Source organism: Apodemus sylvaticus, chromosome 6 (genome assembly GCF_947179515.1).
Source record: "Apodemus sylvaticus chromosome 6, mApoSyl1.1, whole genome shotgun sequence".
Classification (NCBI taxonomy): Eukaryota; Metazoa; Chordata; class Mammalia; order Rodentia; family Muridae; genus Apodemus; species Apodemus sylvaticus.
The window spans coordinates 65,167,148-65,191,071 of NC_067477.1; the positions used below are offsets into that span (position 1 = coordinate 65,167,148).

General features: G+C 37.4%; 1 protein-coding gene across 2 annotated transcripts in view; it reads right to left on the bottom strand.

The window, feature by feature from the left end:
- Positions 1–23,924, bottom strand: part of Ttc6 (tetratricopeptide repeat domain 6) — a 164,424-nt gene that overhangs the window by 14,356 nt on the left and 126,144 nt on the right. The window contains exons 21-28 of one of the 2 annotated variants that reach the window (XM_052184707.1): positions 22,152–22,286; positions 19,933–20,082; positions 18,739–18,879; positions 17,526–17,639; positions 13,195–13,314; positions 7,737–7,810; positions 3,120–3,330; positions 416–568 (exon numbers count right to left, since the gene is read on the bottom strand). In XM_052184707.1, coding sequence (XP_052040667.1) covers positions 416–568; positions 3,120–3,330; positions 7,737–7,810; positions 13,195–13,314; positions 17,526–17,639; positions 18,739–18,879; positions 19,933–20,082; positions 22,152–22,286 — 1,098 coding nt within the window. The remainder of the gene's footprint in view (positions 1–415; positions 569–3,119; positions 3,331–7,736; positions 7,811–13,194; positions 13,315–17,525; positions 17,640–18,738; positions 18,880–19,932; positions 20,083–22,151; positions 22,287–23,924) is intronic. The other variant, XM_052184708.1, reaches the window with a different exon arrangement.

The following is a 23,924-nucleotide window of genomic DNA, read 5'->3' on the forward strand; positions in this document are numbered from 1 at the left end:
ATTACTTTAATTCTTTTCCCCTTTTTACACCTTATATCACCCTAGTGATAGCTCAAAATTACAGAAACAAAACTGAAAAGCTAGACAATAATTCAAAGTGAAGGTGGTTCCTTCTCTACAAGGAGAGGCTGAACATTTACGTTATTCTCCAGTTGCTTCAAACATTGGATGTCACTGTTACAATTTGACTCCATCTTGCATTGTAAAATACTACTACAGTTCCATGAGACACCCAAGCTGCATTTGCTAAGAGGGATCAGTACTTATCAAGAATTTGCTTTTAATTTTTAAATGCATTTAGATAAGCAAAATAAGCAAACTCTGGGGAAGCAAAACATTATTTCTCTACATATCACCTTAAATAGGTAACAAAGACTATATCTTATTAACAGTATTATCAGTATTGATTGTTTACCTTTATGGCACAATTCATATCCTGCATTGCAGCGAAATAATTACTCATTTGAAGACAAACCACAGCTCGTCCTTCATAAGCTAGATAGCTCTTTGGATTAGCTTCTATGCCAACAGTAAAATGTTTCCAAGCTTTCTGAAATTTTCCTTGGGCCTAAGATAGTTATGCAATATCATGAAACAAGAAATAGTATTTAACATGACAAACCAGGCTATATTATGAGTATCTTCAATTGACTAATTACCTCTAAGTATTTATAATCAAATAAATATAATTGAATTGTCATCTACTATATTAATCTTAAACTTAAAATCATTGCTACTATATGTCAACTATTCTTCTGTTAACTACCAAAAACCTTACATTGATATCCACAAATAGCTAGAAGTGGTGGCACACACCTTTGAACCCAGTACTTAGCAGGCAGAGGTAGGCAGATTTCTGTGGGTTTGAGGCCAGACTGGTCTGTATAGTGAGACACTGTCTTAAGTAAAGGTGTGTATGTGTGTGTGTGTGTGTGTGTGTGTGTGTGTGTGTGTGTGTATACATGTGTAGACAGATGATAGATAGATAGATAAATAGATAGATAGATAGATAGATAGATAGAAGATAGATAGACAGATAAACAGAGATAAATATATCCAGATGTGATTTGAGTAATAATGGCCCCTATAGAATCATGTGTTTGAATGCTTGACCCATAGGGAGTGGCACTATTTGGAGGTGTGGCCTTTTTGGAGTAGATGTGTACTTGTTGGAGGAAGTACATCACTGTCGGGGGTGGGCCTTGTGGTCTCCTGGGCTCAAGCTATTCCAAGTGTGGCTCACAGGCTCTCCCCGCTGTCTATGGCTGAAGATGTAGAACCCTCAGCTTGTCTCCAGCACCATGTCTGCCTACGTGTTGCCAGGTGCCATGTTTCCCTGCCATGGCAATGATGGGCTAACCTCTAAAACTGTGAGCCAGCCCCAAACAAGTGCTTTTCCTTATCAGAGTTGCAGTGGTCATGGTGTCTCCTCACAGCAGTAGAAACCCTAAGATACAAGATATCTATAATATATGCATAGCACACAAAGCAAAATTAGTGTGTGCTACATAAATGAATTGTTCCAGCATCTGGAATTGTAGGAACACTGCATATATTCCACAGAAGATGCATGCACATCTACCAAGCATCTGTTTATAACAATCTTTGTGCCAACTGGGAAAAAAAAAGAAAAAAAGATCAGAAGATGAGGACTATTTAATAGAAGATGTCAGAGTATTTCCCAGAGCAGGCCATCTGGCAACTAAACGCCTCCCTACAGGCAGGCAGGGAGTTAATTAGCTCATGATGGTCCAGCTTCTGTTCTTTTTCTCACAGGCTCAAAAACTCAACTTGCCAGGATCTCAGAGGCTGGCACCTTCTAGCTAACCTGAACCTAGTGACTCACATAAAGCTATAAGGAAGGGTATCTACTAAGGGAACTAGATCCTGATTTCTAACTAACAGACTGTGTAAGTGTTTAGACATCTGCAGAGCCATCACAAATTGACTTAATAAACAAAGAGGTAGGAAAACTGAGGTTGCATTGTAAGAATATCAAATGGCAAAACACCAGTTGCTCTTGTAATCTGCTGTGCTCGCTGCGATAACCCCAGTCCTTGGCAAACACCAAGGAAACTACATGTATCTGTAGAAGACTGCTATTCTTTCCCCCTGAACAGCACTTGGACGGCCTAACTCTTCTTTATTGGCCCTCCCTTTCCTGATTTACTCCTATATACTGATGTGCTTCAATAGCCCTTCCTGGTTATATACTCAATAGAATTTTCACAAGATACACACTTGATGTCGTGTCTTCGATTGGTGATATTCCTATTTTAACTGGACTTCAAGGCTTTTACTCTCATCACAAATACTCTCTCACCACTACATTCTGCTTCTCTTGGTCCTCTGCTTCTTACAATGCTTCCTAAAGGGTTGTTCCCTCTGTCACCAAGACTAAACAGATCCTAGCCTCCATCTCTTCCTCTACCTAAATACTAGTCTTTCACACCTCAACATAATTTATCAGTAAGTTCTCTTACCCCTTGGTTGTGCTTCTTTATACTAAAAACTCTGGGGTTTGTTTTTTTTATTTCGTTTTTATTACATTTAGCACAACTATAATTAATTACTCGTGCATATAACAATGCCTCTCTCTCTCTCCAAACTAGGCCTTTAGCAATCGGAAAGAAACTGTGTGTCTTATAGACTGCTGTCTCTGGGAGCTGGGAGCAAGTGTTGGTCAGTATTAGGTGCTCAGCTGTAAATGCTGTGAGCACATTGCCTTGTGCACCAGTCAGCTCTAGCTCTTTTAAAGTCGTCCAATTCATTCTTTAAATGGACCATGCATTGTCTATGTTGTGATCATGATGCTAATTGTAGGTTTAATTCTATCAAGGCAGGCTTTCCTATCTTACTACACGTTCTTGGGCATCCATCATGATACCAACCATCACTTCCGATGTTATCACATGTGTCTCTGATGAGCTCAGGCTAATCAAAGCGACTTCTCTGTATTTGACTGAGCCCTTACTCCCCATCCCCACCTTCCACAACTAAAGGAAAACTAAATGTTCATCTGAGAAATAATATTTGACCGCATCGCCAGCAAATAATCAAATATCTCTTTCTCCTGTCCAAACAGGGTTCTCAGTGTGAAAAATGTTGTTACATCCTACCTGCAAATTATAGCCTAGGCTAATTCTGGCTTTTAAACATGATGGGTCAGTATGAAGCGCTGTCAGAAAGTCTTTCTGGGCTTGTATCATAGCTTCATCCTGTCCGTACTCCATGTAAGAATTCCCCCGTCCAATATAAGCATCCACAAACCGTGGGTTAATTTTAACAGCCCTGGTAAAGAATTCAACAGCTCCTTCAAACTCTTTAATTCTGAAAGAAAAGAAAGAAAGAAAATGAGGCACCTTCCAGTGAGCTGATGTTTGCTAGCAACCTATTTAGTGTTTCCTGCATATGACTTTCCCATAAAGGATTGTGGCAACCTTTATATAAAATCTCTTAGTTTTATAAGACTTTTATTGTATAAGAATAATATAAATTATATGATCTAAAAAAAGTCAAGAAGAATTCTCCAGAGATTTTGGTGAGAAGGAGGAAAGTGAAAACCATTTTCAAGGGCTCCAAGATTGTTCAATGGGTTTACTTGCTGCCAAGCCTGATGACCTGAGTGTCATGGATCCCAGTGACCCATGTGGTAGAAGAAAAGCCATCTAACATCCACATGTGTGTATGCACACACACAACACACACAAACACACATAAAGAAATGAATGAATTAATGAATTAATGAATGAATAAATACCACTTTCACAGAAAAATGTGGAATATTATTTTAGAATTCTATTTTCCAAAAATATAGAAGTCTAAATGTCAGTCCTAAACTTTGCTTTAACCAGGATATGTTACCAACATAGAAAAATATGTACTGATATTGATAACATATGATATTTAAATTATAGTCTCAATATACCTAATAATGTTTCAGTTTACAAAGGACCATTTATACAGTGATAATTCTATAAGCTTATATCACCTACAGATGCCCATAACAACATTGGCTTATATAAGAATACCTCATGATTCCCACATCAAAACGAACTTGTCTAAGAGTGCCTCCTACAGAACTTATCCCATCATTGACTGACTCATGGCATACAGAAAAAATAAATTTATATATATTTAAATTTATATATATTTCCTTTTTCAAGGAACATCCGCATTTCACTGAAAGGAAATCAGAGACTTCACATATTGTTTAACATGTATTGTTTTCAGTGCTTGTCCACAAAAGCAACAAAAACGAGGACTTGAGAGATGCTTCCATGGTTAAGAATGTCTACTCCTGTTGCAGAAGACATGGGTTGGGTTCCCAGACACCCATATCAAGCAGCTCACAAATGTCCATAGCCATAGTTCCAGAGAACTGATGGCCTCCATAGACACTCTGCACACATGTGATACACAAAAACCCATACGCATACACACACATACCTATAAATACAAATAACAAAATTTAGGGGAAAAAAACTCTTCTGTCTCCATGGTTTTTGTTTGTTTGGTTTGGTTTTTGTCAAACACTACCCAAAGGCGAGTATTGTGAATCATCTAGAAGATCACACAAGGATCAACACTGAAGTTGTAACAAAATGTGGCTTCTGGTGTCCCAGACAGGCAAGGGTTGACAATGGCCTTCTTGAGCCAGGTGGTAACTTCTGAGTTCCTTCTGTGTGTGCTCAGAAGTCACAGGATCATCTCTCTGGTAGTTTACAGTGGAAGTGCACTGTAACTGCCATGATTTAAGGTGCCAGTTCATTTGAATATGGGCTCACAGTGCCTCTCCAGGTGCCTTCTTGGTGAATTACATTAGCAGTTCCATACAGAGACTAACCCTATTTAATAAGAATAAAGATGGCATAGTACATCTTGTAAAATACATTTGTTGGTAGTATTTTTTTATACTCAGTATTTCCACCAATGCATAGAGAAGTATCTACTTGTAATATGTACCTATAAGACCTGTATATTCTGGATTTTTCCAGGCAATCATCATATATTCATTATAAACTATTGGTGCATTCCTATTTCATTGGCATTCAGTTTTTATCATATCCACTGCCCTTCTCATCCATCAAGGAATTAAAATTTTTCAGTGGATGTGTACTCTACCACAAGGCTTATAAAATATAATCTTTCCTTCTGTGTGGCCCAACCAGTTATAAAAGCCTGCAATAGCAAGTCAGACAGTGAGACAAAGCTCATTTCTCTGTAGTACAAATTGTGCATTATAAAGGGTGGTTATATTATGTAGCTATCAACACTAACTGATGCACTCTTAGTCCATCCAGCTGAGTAAACAACCTAAAAGCTAAAATGGATCTAGAAAGCCACCTGACAAGCACTTGAAAATTATCCCTGAATGACAGTCACAATCACACCAGGGGCAGAGCTGAAGACAAGGCCTCCTCAGCTTCCTATGCCAATAGACAAGGGAAAATGAACAGACTGTTCTGTAGAAGGAACACTTTCATTTTCCTGGAGACTGGTCTGCCACAGCATCCTAGGGGCTAAAGCTCTTGCTAAGCCCCAACATGGCATTTTTCCAGTGGGAAGATTTGTCAGAATATCTACATTGTTTTTGGGTGCTCGTTGATCTATAAGTCATTAAGTATCAGCTATCACATGTTTAAAGAGCATTAATAGTTCTCCTGAAATAAATGTTATCTTAGGATATGAATAAAACGTCATGTGATCACTCTCAGGAGGTGCTCGGTTTAGTGTCTGCTCTGAAGCACAGACACAGAGGCCTAATGCATGTACAGTGATCGCACATGTGACCAGATACAAATGAATCACTAATACTTCCAAACACTGAAAACTGGTTTGCAGAGGTGAAGACTTAAAAAATAGCTTATGCAAATAGCAAAATAGTATAATAAATGTGTCCCGGTAGCATGTGTTTGTGACATATACCCAAGTAATATATGTAAAATACAAAAGTGGCTTTCTCATTGAGATCTAAAAGTTCACATTAGCACAACACTCTTGCTGATTGAATTGGACAATAAGAAGATTCAGCCTAAGGAATGCTGTCTCCTGGCAACCATGAGAGTGAGAGCTGGAAATAAGCAAAGGATTCTTCAAGTGTCTTCAACTCCACGAGTTCAAAGGTCAATGTACAAACATTTAAAGGTTCATTACTTTTATAAAATGTTCCAAATTTATATATATATATACATACATATGTAGAATATATATATATATATATATATTCTACCAAAAATGTCAAAAGTAACTCCCATACTTATAAGCTATGCTTCCATAATATAAGTAGTGTAAGTATGTTACCAAAATGGTCTTTCTAAAAATATATAATCACTAGATATCCCTTGTTGCCTAAGTTCAGTCAAATTGTGAAAACTCAATACACGGTGATTAAAACTCTGAGCTAGCCAGTCTTTGCTGTTGATTTAAATTCCACTTTTACTAGAGAACAATGGAGTGCCTGGAGAGGTAATGACAGTTGGGTATTTGGAACTGCAAAGCAGTATCAGCTTTAGGAGGGCTTTGCTGTTCTCTCTCAACACAACACTTCATAAAGATGTGATGTGATTCTAACACGGGAAGACTGGCTGATTCTAATAGCTGTTAAATAGAAACAGGTTTGGGAGAAGTTATGGATGTTTCAGATGTTGACTGAATGCAATGATCTCAGACATGTTGGCCTACACATGTCCACCAAAGTAAACACGTCAGTCACTATTCCATTTCTTCTCAGGAATGACAAGCACTTAAGGAGATGGATTGCACAAAGATCGATGCATCAAAATAGAGAAAGCTGTGACTGCGTATAATGAAATGTCTGGGACCAGGTTTTTAACCCTAAGGCATCTGCAGAATGTGTAACTACTATAGAACTTTCTTCTTACAATAAAGAACTATACTTCTTGTGGGGAAATGTAGCTATGCCTCTATACCCAAAAGAGGAAAATAAATATGTCAGTTTTCCAACTAATTCAAATTCTAGGCTCGAAAACTGTGTATTTGCATACACTTGCCTCTATGATCTATAATTGGGATGCAAACCATCCTAATTTAAGCCTCCAAAGGAACTGTTATTTTTTCCCTTACCAAAAGTAATGCTATAAACTATTATTAAACAATAACATTGTGCTCATATTAAAATCTGTGCACTTTTTCTGAAGGTTGTGCATTACTGTTATTATTTCCAACTGTGATTGTCTATAAAATGTACAAAAATCTCAGTAAGCGCTAACTCTGAAGCATTGTATTTTTGTACATTTTAATGTATTTTGAGACATTTTCTTGGATTGTCTTCAGTAGTTTTAGATATATAAATATGCTCTACTGGCGCAAAATTTTTTGAAAATATTTTTAAAACACCCTCTTTTCCAGGAAATGAGCTTTCTGCACAAATTATTTTCTGCCTAGATATTTCAAGCTATGCATACATTGAATTGTCCTTTTGTGTATACGCGTGAATCAAATGTGCATCTTCAAAGCTCTGCCATAAATATTTACTTGTGATTTGGCACAAATCAGTTTTTTAGAAGGGACAAGAGAGCTACTGATACAGTCCCTAGAACTACGCAAGGAATTCTTTATATGCCGACCCACATCCCCACATCGTGTAATCAATCTACCACAGCCACGCTTCCCTCCACCCTCCCCATTCGCTTCCGCCTTCAGTTACGGGGCTTTAACTGGCTGTGTCTGCCGATTCCTCCTGCCTCCCCTTTGACGATAATGGTGCGCCATACCTGTGGTGGCACATGGCAGTAGCTTGGCAAAGGCTCACATTAGTCTCGCTTAGCAGTGCAGCTTGTTTGAAATCCTGAAACAATTTTATAAGACCTTGTTATTTTGTTATGGGTTTCTCTTAAAACTTCCTTCTAACTTTGATTCCACATAAGTATACATAAGCATTAAAATAGATATGTTCCTAAAGCTTCACTTTTTAATCACATCCAACGAAAGTGGATAGAGCAAGGAATCCGATTATTATTAACACCCCGAGTTTGTTACTCGCACCTACCTTAAGAACCGGGACTTTTCCTGCGGTGCTGCATGTGCCACAGCGAAGAATCTCACGTACTTCCGTTTGCTGTGCATACCACAAGAAACTTCTCCTCTCAAACAGATGAGGAAATTCCCCTGAAACAAACCTTTGGAATTATGTGACTTTTGAACAGTTAGGCACCAGGCCAGTAAGTGCTAACAAAGCACTGTATGTCAGTTAGTTTAGTCTGAACCTACCTTTGGAATCCACACTTCTTAAAGAGGGTATATAAGTCTGGTAAGGATACAGACGCCTTTGTAAAGTTACAAAAAAAAAAAATCCATAATCTCTAACAATAGGATGGAAATTTTGGAAAGGATGCTGGAGTTGATTTGGATGGATCTGGGAAACAGGTTGCTTCAAAGCATTGGAAGTGCTGAGTCTGCAGCATGAAGATTTGAAAGAAAAGGCACAGGAAATGTTCCCGATGCATCATAAAGTATCATTAGCCTCTCAATCCTTCCAGTCTGGATGCTTCCTGATCGAGCTGTTCCTGGGAAGGTCAGACAAGCACCGGCTAGGCCTCCCGTGTGCTTCAGTTCTCATACCACGCAAGCTTTCAGTCAGTCCATCCTTGCACAAATCTTTCTTTCCTATGGATGAGTTTTATGACTTTGTCTTGGTTCTTCTCTTATCATTCACTATTATAACTTTTGCTATTTCTTTCTCTGCATCCTTTATACGTTTTATTTAATTTTTAGTGGCTTGTTTTCTTTACACAAAGGAAGGATCACTATTTTGGTTTTGTGTGTTTTATTATATATTTTTATTATCCATATCATTATATTTGAAGTGTGTTTCTTGTACTCAGAATACGCTAGATATTTTTCAAAATTCCCATCTGATAGTCTATTCTTTTATTTAGTATTTTTTACCATTCCTAGTTAATATAACTGTTGACATAATTGGATTGGGGTCTAATAACTTATTACTTGTTTTTGCTAGTATGTTTCTTTATACCACTTCCAAACTTATTTTGAAGTCTTTTAATAGTTTTAATATTCTATTTCAATTATTCAGTTTATTTTTGACTGAAAGATCATATTAAGTCAGAAACCTGTATCAAAGAAGGACTTAGAGTTGCAGGTATGTTCTGTGCATAGGGACAGCTTGTATATTGGCCCTGGGCAGAAAGGGAGGGAGGTGGGCATTACCAGGGCATAGCAAAGGGCCAAAGTAGAATGGCTTCAGTGTAGAAAAGAAGACTGAAGATAAAGTCTGAAGTGAGCATCATCACATCAAATTGGGCCTTGATCATAGTGATCAGGACATCAGGTTTTCTCCTGTGGGATGGGTCACTGCAGGTTTGGAGCAGATGACTAACTTCATGTCCTTTATGATTTAACGTGATCTTTTGGCTATTGTGTGGAGAATGTTTGTACAAGGGTAAGGTGTAACTTACTTCAGTGGACTAGGAAACAGACAACCTTATACTGAAATCTGAGTTCAAATCTTGTCTAGGACTTCCTGGTTGAGGAGAAAACCTCACTGAGGAGAACTGATTTATTTATTTCAAAATTTATTTCAGTGATAGAATGAACTGTATTTGTTAATGGGGTAAGTGTATATAAGGAAAGAAGAGTCAAGATTAATTCTCTCTTGACTCTCCCAAGCATTAAAACTATCTTCAGTGCTTCAGCTTTGTCTGAGAGAACATGGCATTTATAATCTAGTGAGACCTGAGTTCAGATCTTACCCCAGCATTTACTACTTCAAAGATTTTATTTAATCTCTTTTGGATATTTGTTTCCTTACCTCTAAGTTAAAACTGTAAATTTTATTAGTTTCAGTGTGTCTGGTTTTACATGGAGGACCTTGATCTACTTGGAGTGGAGTTTAGTACATGGAGAAAAGAATGGATCAATTTGCATTCTTCTGCATGCTGACCTCCAATTAAACCAGCACCATTTGTTGAAAAGGCTGTCTTTTTTCCACTGGATGTTTTTGGCTCCTTTGTCATAGATCAAGTGACAGTGTGTGGATTCATTTCTAGGTCTTCAATTCTATTCCATTGGTCCACTTGTCTGTCACTGTGCCAATACCATGCAGTTTTTAACACTATTGCTCTGTAATATTGCTTGAAGTCAGGGATACTGATTCCCCCAGAATTTCTTTTGTTGTTGAGAATAGTTTTAGCTATCCTGGGTTTTTTGTTATTCCAGATGAATATGAGAGTTGCTTTTTCTAACTCTGTGAAGACCTGAGTTGGGATTTTGATGGGGATTACGTTGAATCTGTAGATCGCTTTTGGCAAGATGGCCATTTTAACTATATTAATCCTGCCAATCCACAAGCATGGCAGATTTTTCCATTTTCTGAGGTCTTCTTCAATTTCCTTCTTCAGAGACCTGAAGTTCTTGTCGTATAGATCTTTCACTTGTTTGGTTAGAGTCACACCAAGATACTTTATATTGTTTGTGGCTATTGTGAAGGGTGTCATTTCCCTAACTTCTTTCTCAGCCTGCTTATCCTTTGAGTATAGGAAGACAACAGATTTGCTTGAGTTGATTTTATAACCAGCCACTTTGCTGAAATTGTTTATCAGCTGTAGGAGTTCTCTGATGGAGGTTTTCAGGTCACTTAAGTAGACTATCATGTCATCTGAAAATAGTAATAATTTTACTTCTTCCTTTCCAATTTGTATTCCCCTTGACCTCCTTACGTTGTCTAATTGCTCTAGCTAGAACTTCAAGTACTATATTGAAAAGATATGGAGAGAGAGGACAGCCTTGTCTAGTCCCTGATTTTAGTGGGATTGCTTCAAGTTTCTCTCTATTTAGTTTGATGTTGGCTACTGGTTTGCTGTATATTGCTTTAACTGTGTTTAGGTATGGGCCTTGAATTCCTGTTCTTTCCAAGACTTTTAGCATGAAAGGATGCTGAATTTTGTAAAATGCTTTTTCAGCATCTAATGAGATGATCATATGTTTTTTTTTCTTTGAGTTTGTTTATATAGTGGATTGCATTGATGGATTTTCTTATATTGAACCATCCCTGCATCCCTGGGATGAAGCCTACTTGATCATGGTGGATGATCATTTTGATATGTTCTTGGATTCAGTTGGCAAGAATTTTATTAAGTATTTTTTGCATCAATATTCATAAGGGAAATTGGCCTGAAGTTCTCTTTCTTTGTTGGATCTTTGTGTGGTTTTGGTATCAGTGTAATTGTGGCTTCATAGAACGAGTTGGGTAGAGTTCCTTCTGTTTCTATTTTGTGGAATAGTTTGAAGAATATTGGTGTTAGGTCTTCTATGAAGGTCTGATAGAATTCTGCACTGAAACCATCTGGTCCTGGGCTTTTTTGGTTGAGAGAGACTTTCTATGACCCTTTTTATTTCTTCAGGTGTTATGGGACTGTTTAGATGATTTATTGGGAAAACCCTTGAGGACATGGGCACAGAGGAAAAGTTCCTGAACAGAACACCAATAGCTTATGCTCTAAGATCAAGAATTGACAAATGGGACCTCATAAAATTACAAAGTTTCTGTAAGGCAAATGACACTGTTAAAAGGACAAAACGGCAACCAACAAATTGGGAAAGGATATTCACCAACCCTACATCTGATAGAGGGCTAATATCCAATATATACAAAGAACTCAAGAAGTTAGACCCCAGGGAACCAAATAACCCTATTAAAAATGGGGTACAGATCTAAACAAAGAATTTTCACCTGAAGAAATTTGGATGGCCAAGAGGCACCTTAAGAAGTGCTCAACATCATTAGTCATTAGGGAAATGCAAATCAAAACAACCCTGAGATTTCACCTTACACCAGTCAGAATGGCTAAGGTCAAAAACTCAGGAGACAGCAGGTGTTGGCAAGGATGTGGAGAAAGAGGAACACTCCTCCACTGCTGGTGGGGCTGTAAGATAGTACAACCACTTTGGAAGTCAGTCTGGTGGTTCCTCAGAAGACTGGACATGACACTTCCGGAGGACCCTGCTATACCTCTCCTGGGCATATACCCAAAGGATTCCCTGGCATGCAATAAAGACACATGCTCCATTATGTTCATAGCAGCCTTATTTATAATAGCCAGAAGCTGGAAAGAACTCAGATGTCCTTCAAAGGAGGAATGGATACAGAAAATGTGGTATATTTACACAATGGAATACTACTCAGCAATTAGAAAAAATGAATTCACAAAATTTTTAGGCAAATGGTTTGATCTGGAAAATATCAACCTAAGTGAGGTAACCCAATCACAAAAGAATACACATGGAATGCAATCTCTGATAAGTGGATATTAATTAGCCCAGAAGTTCTGAATACCCAAGGCACAAATCGCATAACAAATGACTCCCATGAAGAAGTATGGAGAGGGTCCTGATCCTGAAAAGGATTGGTCTAGCATTGGAGGGGAGTATCAGGACAGAGAAAAAGGAGAGAGGTGATTGGAGAATGGGTGGAGAGAAGAAGGTTTATGGGACATATGGGAAGGGGGCGATCTGGGAAAGGGGAAATCATTTGGAATGTAAACAAAGAATATAGAAAATAAAAATATATAAATAAAAAATTGTAAATTTTATACCAGTGTTAAAGCTGGCATGTAGCAAAGAATTACTTCATTCTATAAAGTTATATGGGCTACATAACAAATGCATAAAATGGCTGTCCCTCAACTGTAAAGGAATACTCCATTTTGGTTTTGTTTCTAGATTTTAATTACAAAAATTACTGTCAAGCTATAATAATGATTAAAAATGAGAACTATGAACTATATCTATTCTGTAATGCATCCAATTGAAAACTACCTGCTTCCATAAACTCCAATTCTAAGGTCTATTCTTAAAGACCTAAAAGGCCCATTCAGCACAGCTATGTCATGTCCTGTTTGAAACATATTTAATTTGACAAATTTCAACAGAAGGAAAACAATGAGTAAGACAGAATATTGCAGAGCAGAGTAAATTACAAATAAATGTGTCAAACAATTGAATTTTCTACATACTTCTTTGGGGAGATGATAGCCTTAATTAAAAAAAATTAACTATCAACTGTAATCAAAATGAAGTGGAAAGTACTTAGGTCTTCTAAGGATTCTTGCTAACACGGTCACTCATTGATCTGCTCTTCTGTAGCAATGAACACTAGTGTTCTGAGGATGTCTGAAGTCAAATAGCCCATTTGCCCATGTCCACGGGAAGGCTCACCTCTAGTGCAAAGCCATACTGCTTTAGTTCAGTATAGAGGAGTCCACGGTTAATGAAGGTATTTAATGATATGGTTTCTCCAGGATCAAGAAGCAGCACGATTCCATAATCTCTTAAAGCCTACAAAGAAAACATTAACATATAGCCAAGGTACAACTCTTGAGAGCATTGTTTAGTCCACTGCCCTGGGCCAAATACGCTTCCTCCCAGAGTGGAAATTCAGAATCCAATTTAGAATGTGACATGTCTATCTATGCTAGATTTGAAGAGTCCCTTTATCTATACAGTATGGCTAGTGCCTGCAGTCCACGTGCCATCTCTTACCAATCCATATATACTCCTATACATCGCATAGTTTAGAAAGAAGTGATCTTACACCCCCCACCCTGTCCCCAAAATGGATACATTCTCCAAATAACACATCCACATGAATACAAATTGGAGATCACTGAAATTTAAACTCTTTTTAGCATTTTTATTGCCTTCCTCACTAAAGTCTAAACTGCAGGAGGCAAGTGTTTAATCTTTTCACCACCTTGAACTGAGTGAAAAGCATTGTGCCTTCACATGCAGGCACTTGGTAAATTTTAATCAAATGAATAAACCAGAAGCCAATGAAAGAGATCACAGTAAGACTGAAGAGGGAAACAGGGAAATTCAACATATGTCGATAAGCATACTGATTGTTTCTAAAGAAAGCTATCTAAGCTCCAAGAATTAATCTAGTGCGAGTGTATCCTTTACTCTTACTGTTTTCCACTGACTGAATAGGCAGAGCTTCGTTGATCTCCCCTCTGCCCTACGTATTAAGGAGCCGAATTCTTGTAAATCACTATAGTGGATATATTGTTCAAAAAAGCCACATGGTTGGTCAGACAAGGGTCAATTCTTGTATGACTTGAGTGTCAGCTGACTTAAAAATGACAACTAAGTAGAATTTAATTTTCTCTCCATCTGCCCTTTTCTCCTATTTCCTGACATGGGTGTCTAAAGATGATGTATGACTAGAATCCTATATGTACACTGTGATATAAATATAAATACTGCTAGGTCTATAAACTTTTAGTAATACTTGAAGAACTACCTATTCTGTTGACCACACCTTATCTGAATCATTCTTTCCAAAGACCCACAGAATGTAAGCTGCCCTAGTAACCCATCAGGCAGGTGAACACAAGAAAAGGTGTCACAGAAGCCAGGCATGGGTGTGGAGATGGGAGCCCTGAGGGTGCTTTCTGCTATGCTTTATTCTTTCTGTTTGTTTTTTGTTTTTGTGTTTTTCTATTGATCCTTGAGATAGTATCATACCATGTATCTATCTTGTCAGAATGTGCTTTGATACCACATTGTTCTTGAATTCCTGATATTTATGCCTCAGATCTCGATATTCTGAAATTACTGACATTTTCTAGAATGTCTAACCTAAAAGTTTAGATTAACAATGTGAGAGCCACAGCCTTCTCCGAATTTATATCATCAGTTGCTATTACTAGATTTTGAGTTTAAGAAAAGTTTCCTAACTTGAAGTCCATCTCATCAGTTACCAAACTGGAATATTAAAATTTTAATACATATTTTAGACTCCACTTACAAATATGGCAGGAGCGTGAGGTCAAAATGTGCATTTAAAAATATATTGGAATCTGTTTTTCAACTTCTGAATCAGCTAGCTTGACAGACTGTCCGAGATATATCTTGGTGGTTAAATGTACTGACTGCTTGTCCAGAGACTCTGGTTCAGTTCCCAGTACCCACATGACAGTTCACAGCCATCTGTAACTCCAGCCTCAGGGAATCCAACTCTTTCTCTTACCATGGGCGCTGCATGATCATAGTGTACAAACACATACAAGCAAAACACTCATACAACTTACCATAATAGTAGCAACCAAATAAAGGCTTAAATCAGTCTAAAACTCCCTTTGCCACATGTACACAAGGCCAACATACCAGAGCACTTGTAAGGCAGGTGTGCACAGTACAAAGTCTCTGCTCTACTGCTTCCAGTGCTATATAAACCTCAACCTTTCTCTACCCTTGGCGCACTACCACCCTTACAACTGCCTTTTAATCCTTTAATATGCCCTTTCTTTTCCTTCTCTTATCTACACGTGTGTCTGACCAATCCTTGTTCAGGGACACAGAAAACTGGAAATCCTAGCGGTGCTCACCTTCCCTCAAGTTCTGCCTAGAATAGAAATGCCTTGGTTATGTATTGGTAAGTATTTACCCTAGAGCTTGTCGTACAGTAAGTCCTAAGTATGAGGTAAGGGCTACTGTCTTCATGATTATAGAAGAGTCGAGTCAAAAGGCTACGTGAACACCTGCTGGAAGGGGGGAACTGCAGATCTGAAAGACAGCCTGGTAGAACCATTGCTTGTGTAAAGGCCTCCTCTGTGGGCGCTGAAGAAAGAAATCAGGCATGTAGCTTTCTTCTTCCTGCCTAACTTCATGATCCACTGGCTATATGAGCCAATCTGACAAGCTAGTTGATTCAGAAATTCTAAAACAGATTCCAATGTCTACTTTCACGCAAATATATTTTTTGTAACTTTTCAGCCGGGGGTGGGGGGGTAAAACACAGCAAACATGGAAAAAAAACTCTTTAAAAATTTTAGTTAATTCAGTTTCATTATATTTCTTCAGCTTTGTGTGATTCAATAATACGTGTGACATAGCTTAAGTGCCTGTGCTTGAAAATGACAAATGGGGACTGCTTTTTAAGTTATTAAAATTTCAAACAACAAAAAAAACCTAATTTGCCATGCTTAGATTTTAGGAAACTCTATTCATAAAGAATGCATATGCATGTTAGTTCAGTGATGGAAGGAATGCTGAGGAGGTGGTAAAGGAAGGAAGGCAAAGGGAGAGGAGGTGACACTTTGAATGACATAGGATCCAATCCAGAGTCAGAGGACTTCACAAAGCTACCTAAGGACTGTGAACCCAGGAACAAACAAATGTGTGAATGCCCAGGGCAGGTTTCTAACTCCCGGTGTGACTTAGATGAGTTCTGTGGCCTCTCCTTCCGGTTACTTCCCCTCCTCTCACTTCACTGTAAAACGAGCAGACGAGATGCCCTGGGGTCCAGGCACCTTGAAAATCACCAATATTCTGCAAGTCTATTTTGGTCTTGTTTATTCAGGTTGTTTCACGTGTTCTTCATTAACCAAGAATTGGCTTTTCCACATAACTGAAATAGCATAAGGGAGTTCCTTCCTTGCCCAGCCACTGTCTGGCCTAGAGTTACCTTCAGACAGGTGTTGGCGCGTAAGGTGTTCTCAAAGACACCCGTTCAGTAGGTCCCTGCTAAATGATCTTTTAATTGGCTCCTTGAATCTTGCCATTTTCCTGGTTAAAAATTAATTATGTATTCATCTGCATTTCTAGAGGAAGACAAACTTGCTGGGCTAGCTATTAGAAATGCTGCATTCTTCTATGGGCACGGTTTTCTCAGCCTGTGTCCCCTCTGTGACTTAGAAATCCGTAGATGCTTTATGCAGACTTCTCTAAGTTTCACAGAGACTGAGGAGCGTGTCAGCCTAGGACAATGGGAATGTGAATTCTGCAAAATTCCCTGCTATGAAGTAAGGAGGGAAAGAACAGAAGATACAAGGAGAGGAAGCAAGAGCAAGGGACAGAGCAGAAAGAACTTACAGGTGGGTGATCACAGAGCTAGTTCTCATTGAAATCAACCATATTGATGAAGGGTGAGACAATGGGAGTGAAGATTAGAAAATACAAATGAGTTTGATGAAGAAATAGGGTTGTTGCAGCACCATATGTTTTAAAGCATGTCAACAGCCCCTGCATGTGGAACACATTACCCTATACCCTTGACTGCTTATAGAGTCTCAGAATTCTACAACAAATACCTCTGTGAACTGCCCTAGCTTGGGTCCGAGTTGGAAGAGAATATTGCCAGTGATCCCTTCTATAAAATCCTACACAGTGGTGTTATCAGCAAAACCTTTATTCAGATGATACTTACAGACTGTATCCTAGTTTATACATGCGTTTAACTATTTATACAAGCGTTATAAGAGGAATTGACTGCAGAAATTGTGTAAGGTAATTTTGCACTAAGAAAGAGATCAATAGTATTTGAAACGGTTCTTTGTGGTTTCTTAAGTTTTATGCATATATTTCCATAGAAATTGTTTTTCAAGACTACAGCAGTGTTAAAGAAGAAAATACAGGAGCTTTAAACAAGCCTACAAGTGCTTCGCCATGTTGCTTATAAAATATTGCTTATTGATTGCTGGTCTAATTCAAGAAGCCATTGAATGCATGTTGCTTTAAATCTCTCATTTACTAAAAAGGCTGCTTACCATCTGATGTTCCCCTATCTTGGTGTAACACAGGGCTCTGTTATAAAATGCTGTGTAACTGTTCTTGTCCATGTTGACAGCTGTAGATAAATCTATAATACCTAGCTTGTAATTCTACAAGGAGAAAGAAAGCGTGAGCTGGATAAATCATAATAGGTAAGTTTAATCATAAAGTAAGTATGCAATCCTATTAGTATTTGAAGCATTTAAGATTCAGTGCATCTTCTTTCTAAATTAATACTATGAAGCTAATCTTTCCCATGGTTCATTAAGAAGATGATTAAGAAGATGGTAAAAATTCTTACAGTTCTTTCACCTACAGATAAAATTAAGGAAATCAGTAACTTAAATTGAAGCAATTGTGGGCTAAGAGATGTCTCAACTGCTGAGAGCACTGGGATGCTGTGCCAAAGGACCCAGGTTCAATTCCCAGCACCCACAACTCACAACTGCCTGTAAGTTGTGATCTAGCTCCATGAGATCCAGCACCCTCTTCTTGTGTACACAGGCACTGTACACAAATGGTACACAAACATAAATGTGGGCAAACATTCATACAAATAAATAAAAATTTGAAAAATCAACATAAGCAATTGTTACCAGTATTGTTACATGGCCTGAAGAAATTGATGCTGATTGAATGAGTGTTCACACTCCTCTGGTGAATCCTAAAGACCTGACTGCCTTCTGCCACACGGTCGCATTCTCCACTCACACTTCTGCATCCTTTCCATTCTTCTCTTATACCTTACATCCATCGCATGACTCTAAACTTTCATGGAACTGATACATAATGCTTGCACAGATCTTTGCTTTAAGTAATAAAAGTATCTAATATGGAGTAGTAATGAAGAAATGTCAAAGATAATAACCAGGGAGAAATAAATCATTCCACACAGCATCAGTTATCATAATCTTTTCCCCAGGAATTCCTATTTAGGAAACTAAAACAATTAATTTGTCCCCAGCACATGTAAGTGTGTTATTTCAAATGAATAGTAAAACATGGAAACATTCCAAATGTCCAAAAATCTAAGTTATGATGGAGTATTATGTATTATATAATCAAAGATTGTGTCCAAAGAACAGGAAACACCACAATTATATAAATGTCATAATCTTACTTCAAGTAGATAGGGAAAGTAGGGAGTGAGTCAGCACTTAGCAAACCTAACAGCTTCCACTCACAGCCACCCAGGCAGGAACAGCTTACTCTGTTGTAGTATTTCAGAACTCCTCTGCAGATGTAGGCACGCACACTCTCAGGGTAAAGTCTGATGGCCTCATTACAGTTCAGAATGGCTTTGGAGTATCTGCCCTTTAAACCGTAATAAGCTACTCGGCTTAAATATGCCTGTTTAGAGAAGGGAGAAAGCAGGAATATACAATTTAGTAAAATCTTCAGTTCTACCACAATAGATAGAACCTTAAACAAATCTATGGTACCTATAGGCAATATTAAAAATATAGAGTTTCCCATTTTTTTTCCTTAAAAAGTTAACCATGTAGCATAACTGAAATAACTTTATATAGATGAGGCTTTTGGTTACCACTTGGATTCAGTGATTATTAGTGTGTGGTCCACTGTGTTTGCTGTCTCTATTTTTCCCTACGCTATGTAAGTTGTATGCACCATACTTCACTACATTTCCTCAAGTATGAGGTTCCTGTAACAAAAGACCTTGTCCTGCATAACTGCACCACCATTATTTACCTAGAATGGTTTCTAATATTTCCCTAAAATTATCTAGTAGTCAACTCAAATTTAATTTAAAATCAAGAGGCAGTTAAATTTCATGTACTGAATTTTGTGTTCTCCTTGAAATGTATTATGAGGCAAAATCCATGTGATATGAAAGCAAGAAACTAATTAAATTTATAGCATATCATTAAAATTGCTAACAAATTAATGTCTTTGACATAGTAACACATATTACAAATCTCAAAATATTTTTCAAATGTAATATTTATATTAAATATAATATTTTGGTTCCAAGGAAGAATAGAAATATTTGGGTTATCAAAAAAACTTAATTGATGTCAGATATGACAACATGTATCTGTTATCTCATCTAAACACTTGAGAGGCAGAGGTATCAGGAGTTCAAGGCCATTCTCTGGTATATAACATGAACAGGGGGAAGAGGAGAGGGAGAGAGGGAAGGAAAGAGGGAGGGAGGGCAGAAGGGAGGGAGGGAGAAACTGAAAAATGGAGGGAGGGAGGAAAGGAGCGAGGGAGAGACTGAGAAAGGGAGGGAGGGAGGAAAGGAGTCATGGAGGGGGGAGATAAAGAAAGAGACAGAGAGACAGAGAAAACCAACTGCTTTTATTAGAAATTATATATAAACTAATAGTTTCACCCAAACTAACATATCCCCTAAAGTACTGATATTATTTCTCTAAATACCTGGTAATGTTTGGGATTTAGGGTAAGTGCCCGATTAAAGTCCAGAATTGAGTTTTGCTTGTTGAGTTTTACTTTACAAAGTCCCCGATGATAAAAGGCTTCTGCAAATTCAGGATTTGCTTTCACAGCTTTTGTAAAAGACTCAAAAGCCTAAAAGAATATGTTTACACACATACACTTAGTGACAGAATACATGAATTTAGAAGATTAACAAGGTATGGTACTGTTACTGAAAAGTTTCACTTGAATATTTTATGGAGTGGGGGTATTTAAAATTAATTCTCCCAAAAATCTTTGTGGAACAAATACGTATAATCTTTAGAAATAAGTTGGATTTATAATTAAAAGTCTCGTTATTTTTAGACAAATATCTACATAATCCATTTTGCTACTTTGAAGTTTAGTTTCAATCATTATTCTTTGGATTTCATTAATTCAAAGAAATCACAGGCAGGATTGTTCCATTCCTAATGATTGTCCAAGAACAATAGCAGACACATAATTATTAAGTTACAGGATAAAAGGATGCCGCGATTCTCCAATGTATGTAGTCAATCTTAACCAATTTAAATCTGATTTGAATTCTTCAGTTATCAATAAAGAAAGTCAAAGAATGTTCTAATCATTAACCATTTCATCTACAACACAACGAAACATTCAATTTAACTACTTACAATTTAATAAATCAACTTAATGAGATGATATTATTTTGCTACAATAATTTCCTACAGTTAGACTTACTATTTTGGTCAGACATATGTATCATATTTAAAATATCATTGATAAGTTATCAAATAAAATGTGCTGTTATTTAAGTTAAAACAGTTCATGGGATATAGGAGTGCAGACTGGCTGTCACGAGCTAAGCTTTAGAAGTAGTTTTAGTCAGTTAATTTCTTGCATTGCTGAGGGCAGTCCTCAGAAACAGAACCCAAAGCAAGCAACCAGTTTGGAGAGTTCCAAATAATCTCTGCCCCTACACACACAGACACGATTGGCTCCTGCATTCCTTCTTCTTTGGGGGTGGGCAGAGGGTCTCCCTGGTTCTGCACAGTGTTTGGCTGGGGCTCTCTATAGCTACCTCCTTTAGTTGATGGCTGGTGCCCCTCTGATGACAACTGAGCTAGGCACCAATCTATGAGTATAACAGACTATCATTAGGAATCATTTCAATGACTTTTTTTTTTTTGCCAGTGCTGTTTGGTTCTATCCTGGGTCTCTGGCTGCCCTGCCTCTGGTTCCTGACCATCCAGGCACTGTCAGGTATGGGACCTCTCTTATGACATGGGCCTCAAGTTGAATCAGTCATTGGTTGGCCACTCCCACAAGTTCTGTGTCACCATTACCCCAGAAAATCTTGCAGGCAGGACAGAGTATAGGTTGAAGGTCTTGTGTCTGAGTTCATGTCCCAGTCCTAGGAGTCTGCCCTGGTTATGGAAGATGGCCAGTTCAGGCTCCGTATCCCTCATTACTAGCAGACTTTGCTGGGGTCACTCTTGTAGATTCCAGTGAATTTCCACTCTACTGTTTCTACATTACCTACCAAATATCCCCCCAATTCCAGCCATCTCTCCCAGTATTCTCTCCCTACATCCTTCCCATCAACCCCTCCATGCCTGATCCCTCCTGTTCCCATCCATACCTCTCCCAATCCACCAAAAGTTTTTATTCTATTTCCCCTTCCCTGGGAGACTATGTGTTCCATCTCCTTGTTACTTAGTCTCAATGAGTCTGTGGACTGAAGCACGGTCATCCTTTACTTAATAGCTAATGTCCACTTTTAAGTGAGTATATACCATGTTTTGATTTTCTGGGTCTGTGCTACCTCATTCAGGATGTGACCCACAGAATCAACTAAGCAGGGGCTAAAGCAACACAGACCCTATATGGGTCTCAGCTAGGTCCTCTGCATACACATTATGGTTATGCAGCCTGGAGTGAGGGCTGCCTCTGACTCTTTTGTCTGTTTGAGGGGCCCTTTTCTTCCTACTGGGTTGCCTTGTCTAGCTTTCATATACGGGTTTATGTCTAGTCCTAATGCAACTTGATGTGCTATGATTAGTTGCTATTCCTAGGAGGCCTGTTCTTTTCTGAACCGGGGGCGGAGTGGGTGTTAGGAAGAGAGGAGGGGTGCTGAGCGGAGAGGAGGGAAGGGAAATTGCAGTGGGGATGTAATGCACAAGATAATTATAAAGAAAAAGAGCTAGACACACAGATACCATTTGAAAATTGCCTTCCTCCATGTAACAAAGGCCCAGGTTATACAGACACTCTGCTGAAACACTAGTGGCAACTGGCCCTTTATCAGAAAACGAGTACAGTTCCAAGGCCTTCTTAAACAGTCGCACCGATTCCTGGAAGCATAAAAACGAAGAGGATGAAGCGAGTGGTGGTTTTTTAATCATACAAAATTATAATTATATTCAACAATTATATAATAATCCTAATCTTTTCATCTACTGTAATTGTTACACCAGAAAGAGAAAGAACAAATTTAACCATTGGAACAGGCTAAGCTACATGTACTTAATGCATCAATAATTGATTGTTAAAATATTATCAACAAATATTTATTACACAATACTGATGTTTAAGATGGGCTTATATGAGGAGTGAATTTCAAATGGTGAAGTATAACCACAACTTTCAGGTAGGTTACTGAGAGAGGATATGAAAAAGTGTAATACTTCTATTCATAATCCTAAAGCAGGTCAGAAGAGCTCACTCCTTCCCACCTTCTTTTCTCTTCTATCCTTTCCTACAAGGAGTTTGGGGATCTGCTGTCTTTTATATTGTTATTCTTTTTTATTGAAAAGGGAAGTAAAAATATTTTATGATAAAATTAAAGATTTACATGCATAATATTTCAGATAAACACATTAAAATTGATGATTTTCATGGAAAAATTAAAGAGTAAAGTGGTAGACATGTAAAACAATCCTAAATTAATTGAAATATGAAATAGAAACATTTTATAATAGAATTGAAGATTTACATGGAAAATATTTCTGATAAAATTGTAGAAAAATTTAGAAAAACATGTTAGAATTGAAGATTATCATGGAAAATTGTATATAGATGTAATAATGGTAGGCATAAAAGTATTCCTAAGTTGATTTAAAGTAGAATTATAAACATTTTTCTGATAAACTTGAAGATTTACAGAGACAACATTTCTGATAAAATTAAAGAAATATATAGAAAAACATGTTAAAATTAAAGATTATCATGGAAATTAAACAGAGAAAATGATAGGCATAAAGATAATTCTAAGTTGATTGAAGGTAAAATTATAAACATTTTCAGATAACATTGAAGATTTACATGGAAAATATTTTTGGTAAAATTCAAGAAATATATAAACAAACACATTAAAATTGACTATTTCATGGAAAATTTTACATATAAAATGGTAGCTATAAAAACTCTTTCTAAAAGGAAGGAGGAGATTGGAGAATGGGTGGAGAGAAGAAGGTTTATGGAACATATGGGGAGGGGGGATCTGGGAAAGGGGAAATCATTTGGAATGTAAACAAAGAATATAGAAAATAAAAATATTAAAATGAAAAAAAGATGCTGACTATGTGTTCACTTGCTAAAAAAACTCTAAATTAATTGAAGGCAGAATTAGAAACATTTGTGATAAAATCAAAGATTTACATTGAAAACATTTCTGATAAAATAGAGGAAATATATAGAAAGACATTAAAATTGAAGATTATCATGAAAAATAATGCAGATAAAATGGTAGACCTAAAAAACATTACTAAATTAATTAAAAGGGAAATAACAAAGATTTTCTGATAAAATTGAAGATTTACATGAGAAATATTTGTTAGTCTATAACTTTTTATTGGGGAGTTGAGTCCATTATTGTTAAGAGCTATTAAGGAATAGTGATTGTTGCTTCCTGTTATTTTTGATGTTATTTTTATGTTTGTGTGGGTATCTTCTTTTGGGTTTGTTGGAAGAAGATTACTTTCTTGCTTTTT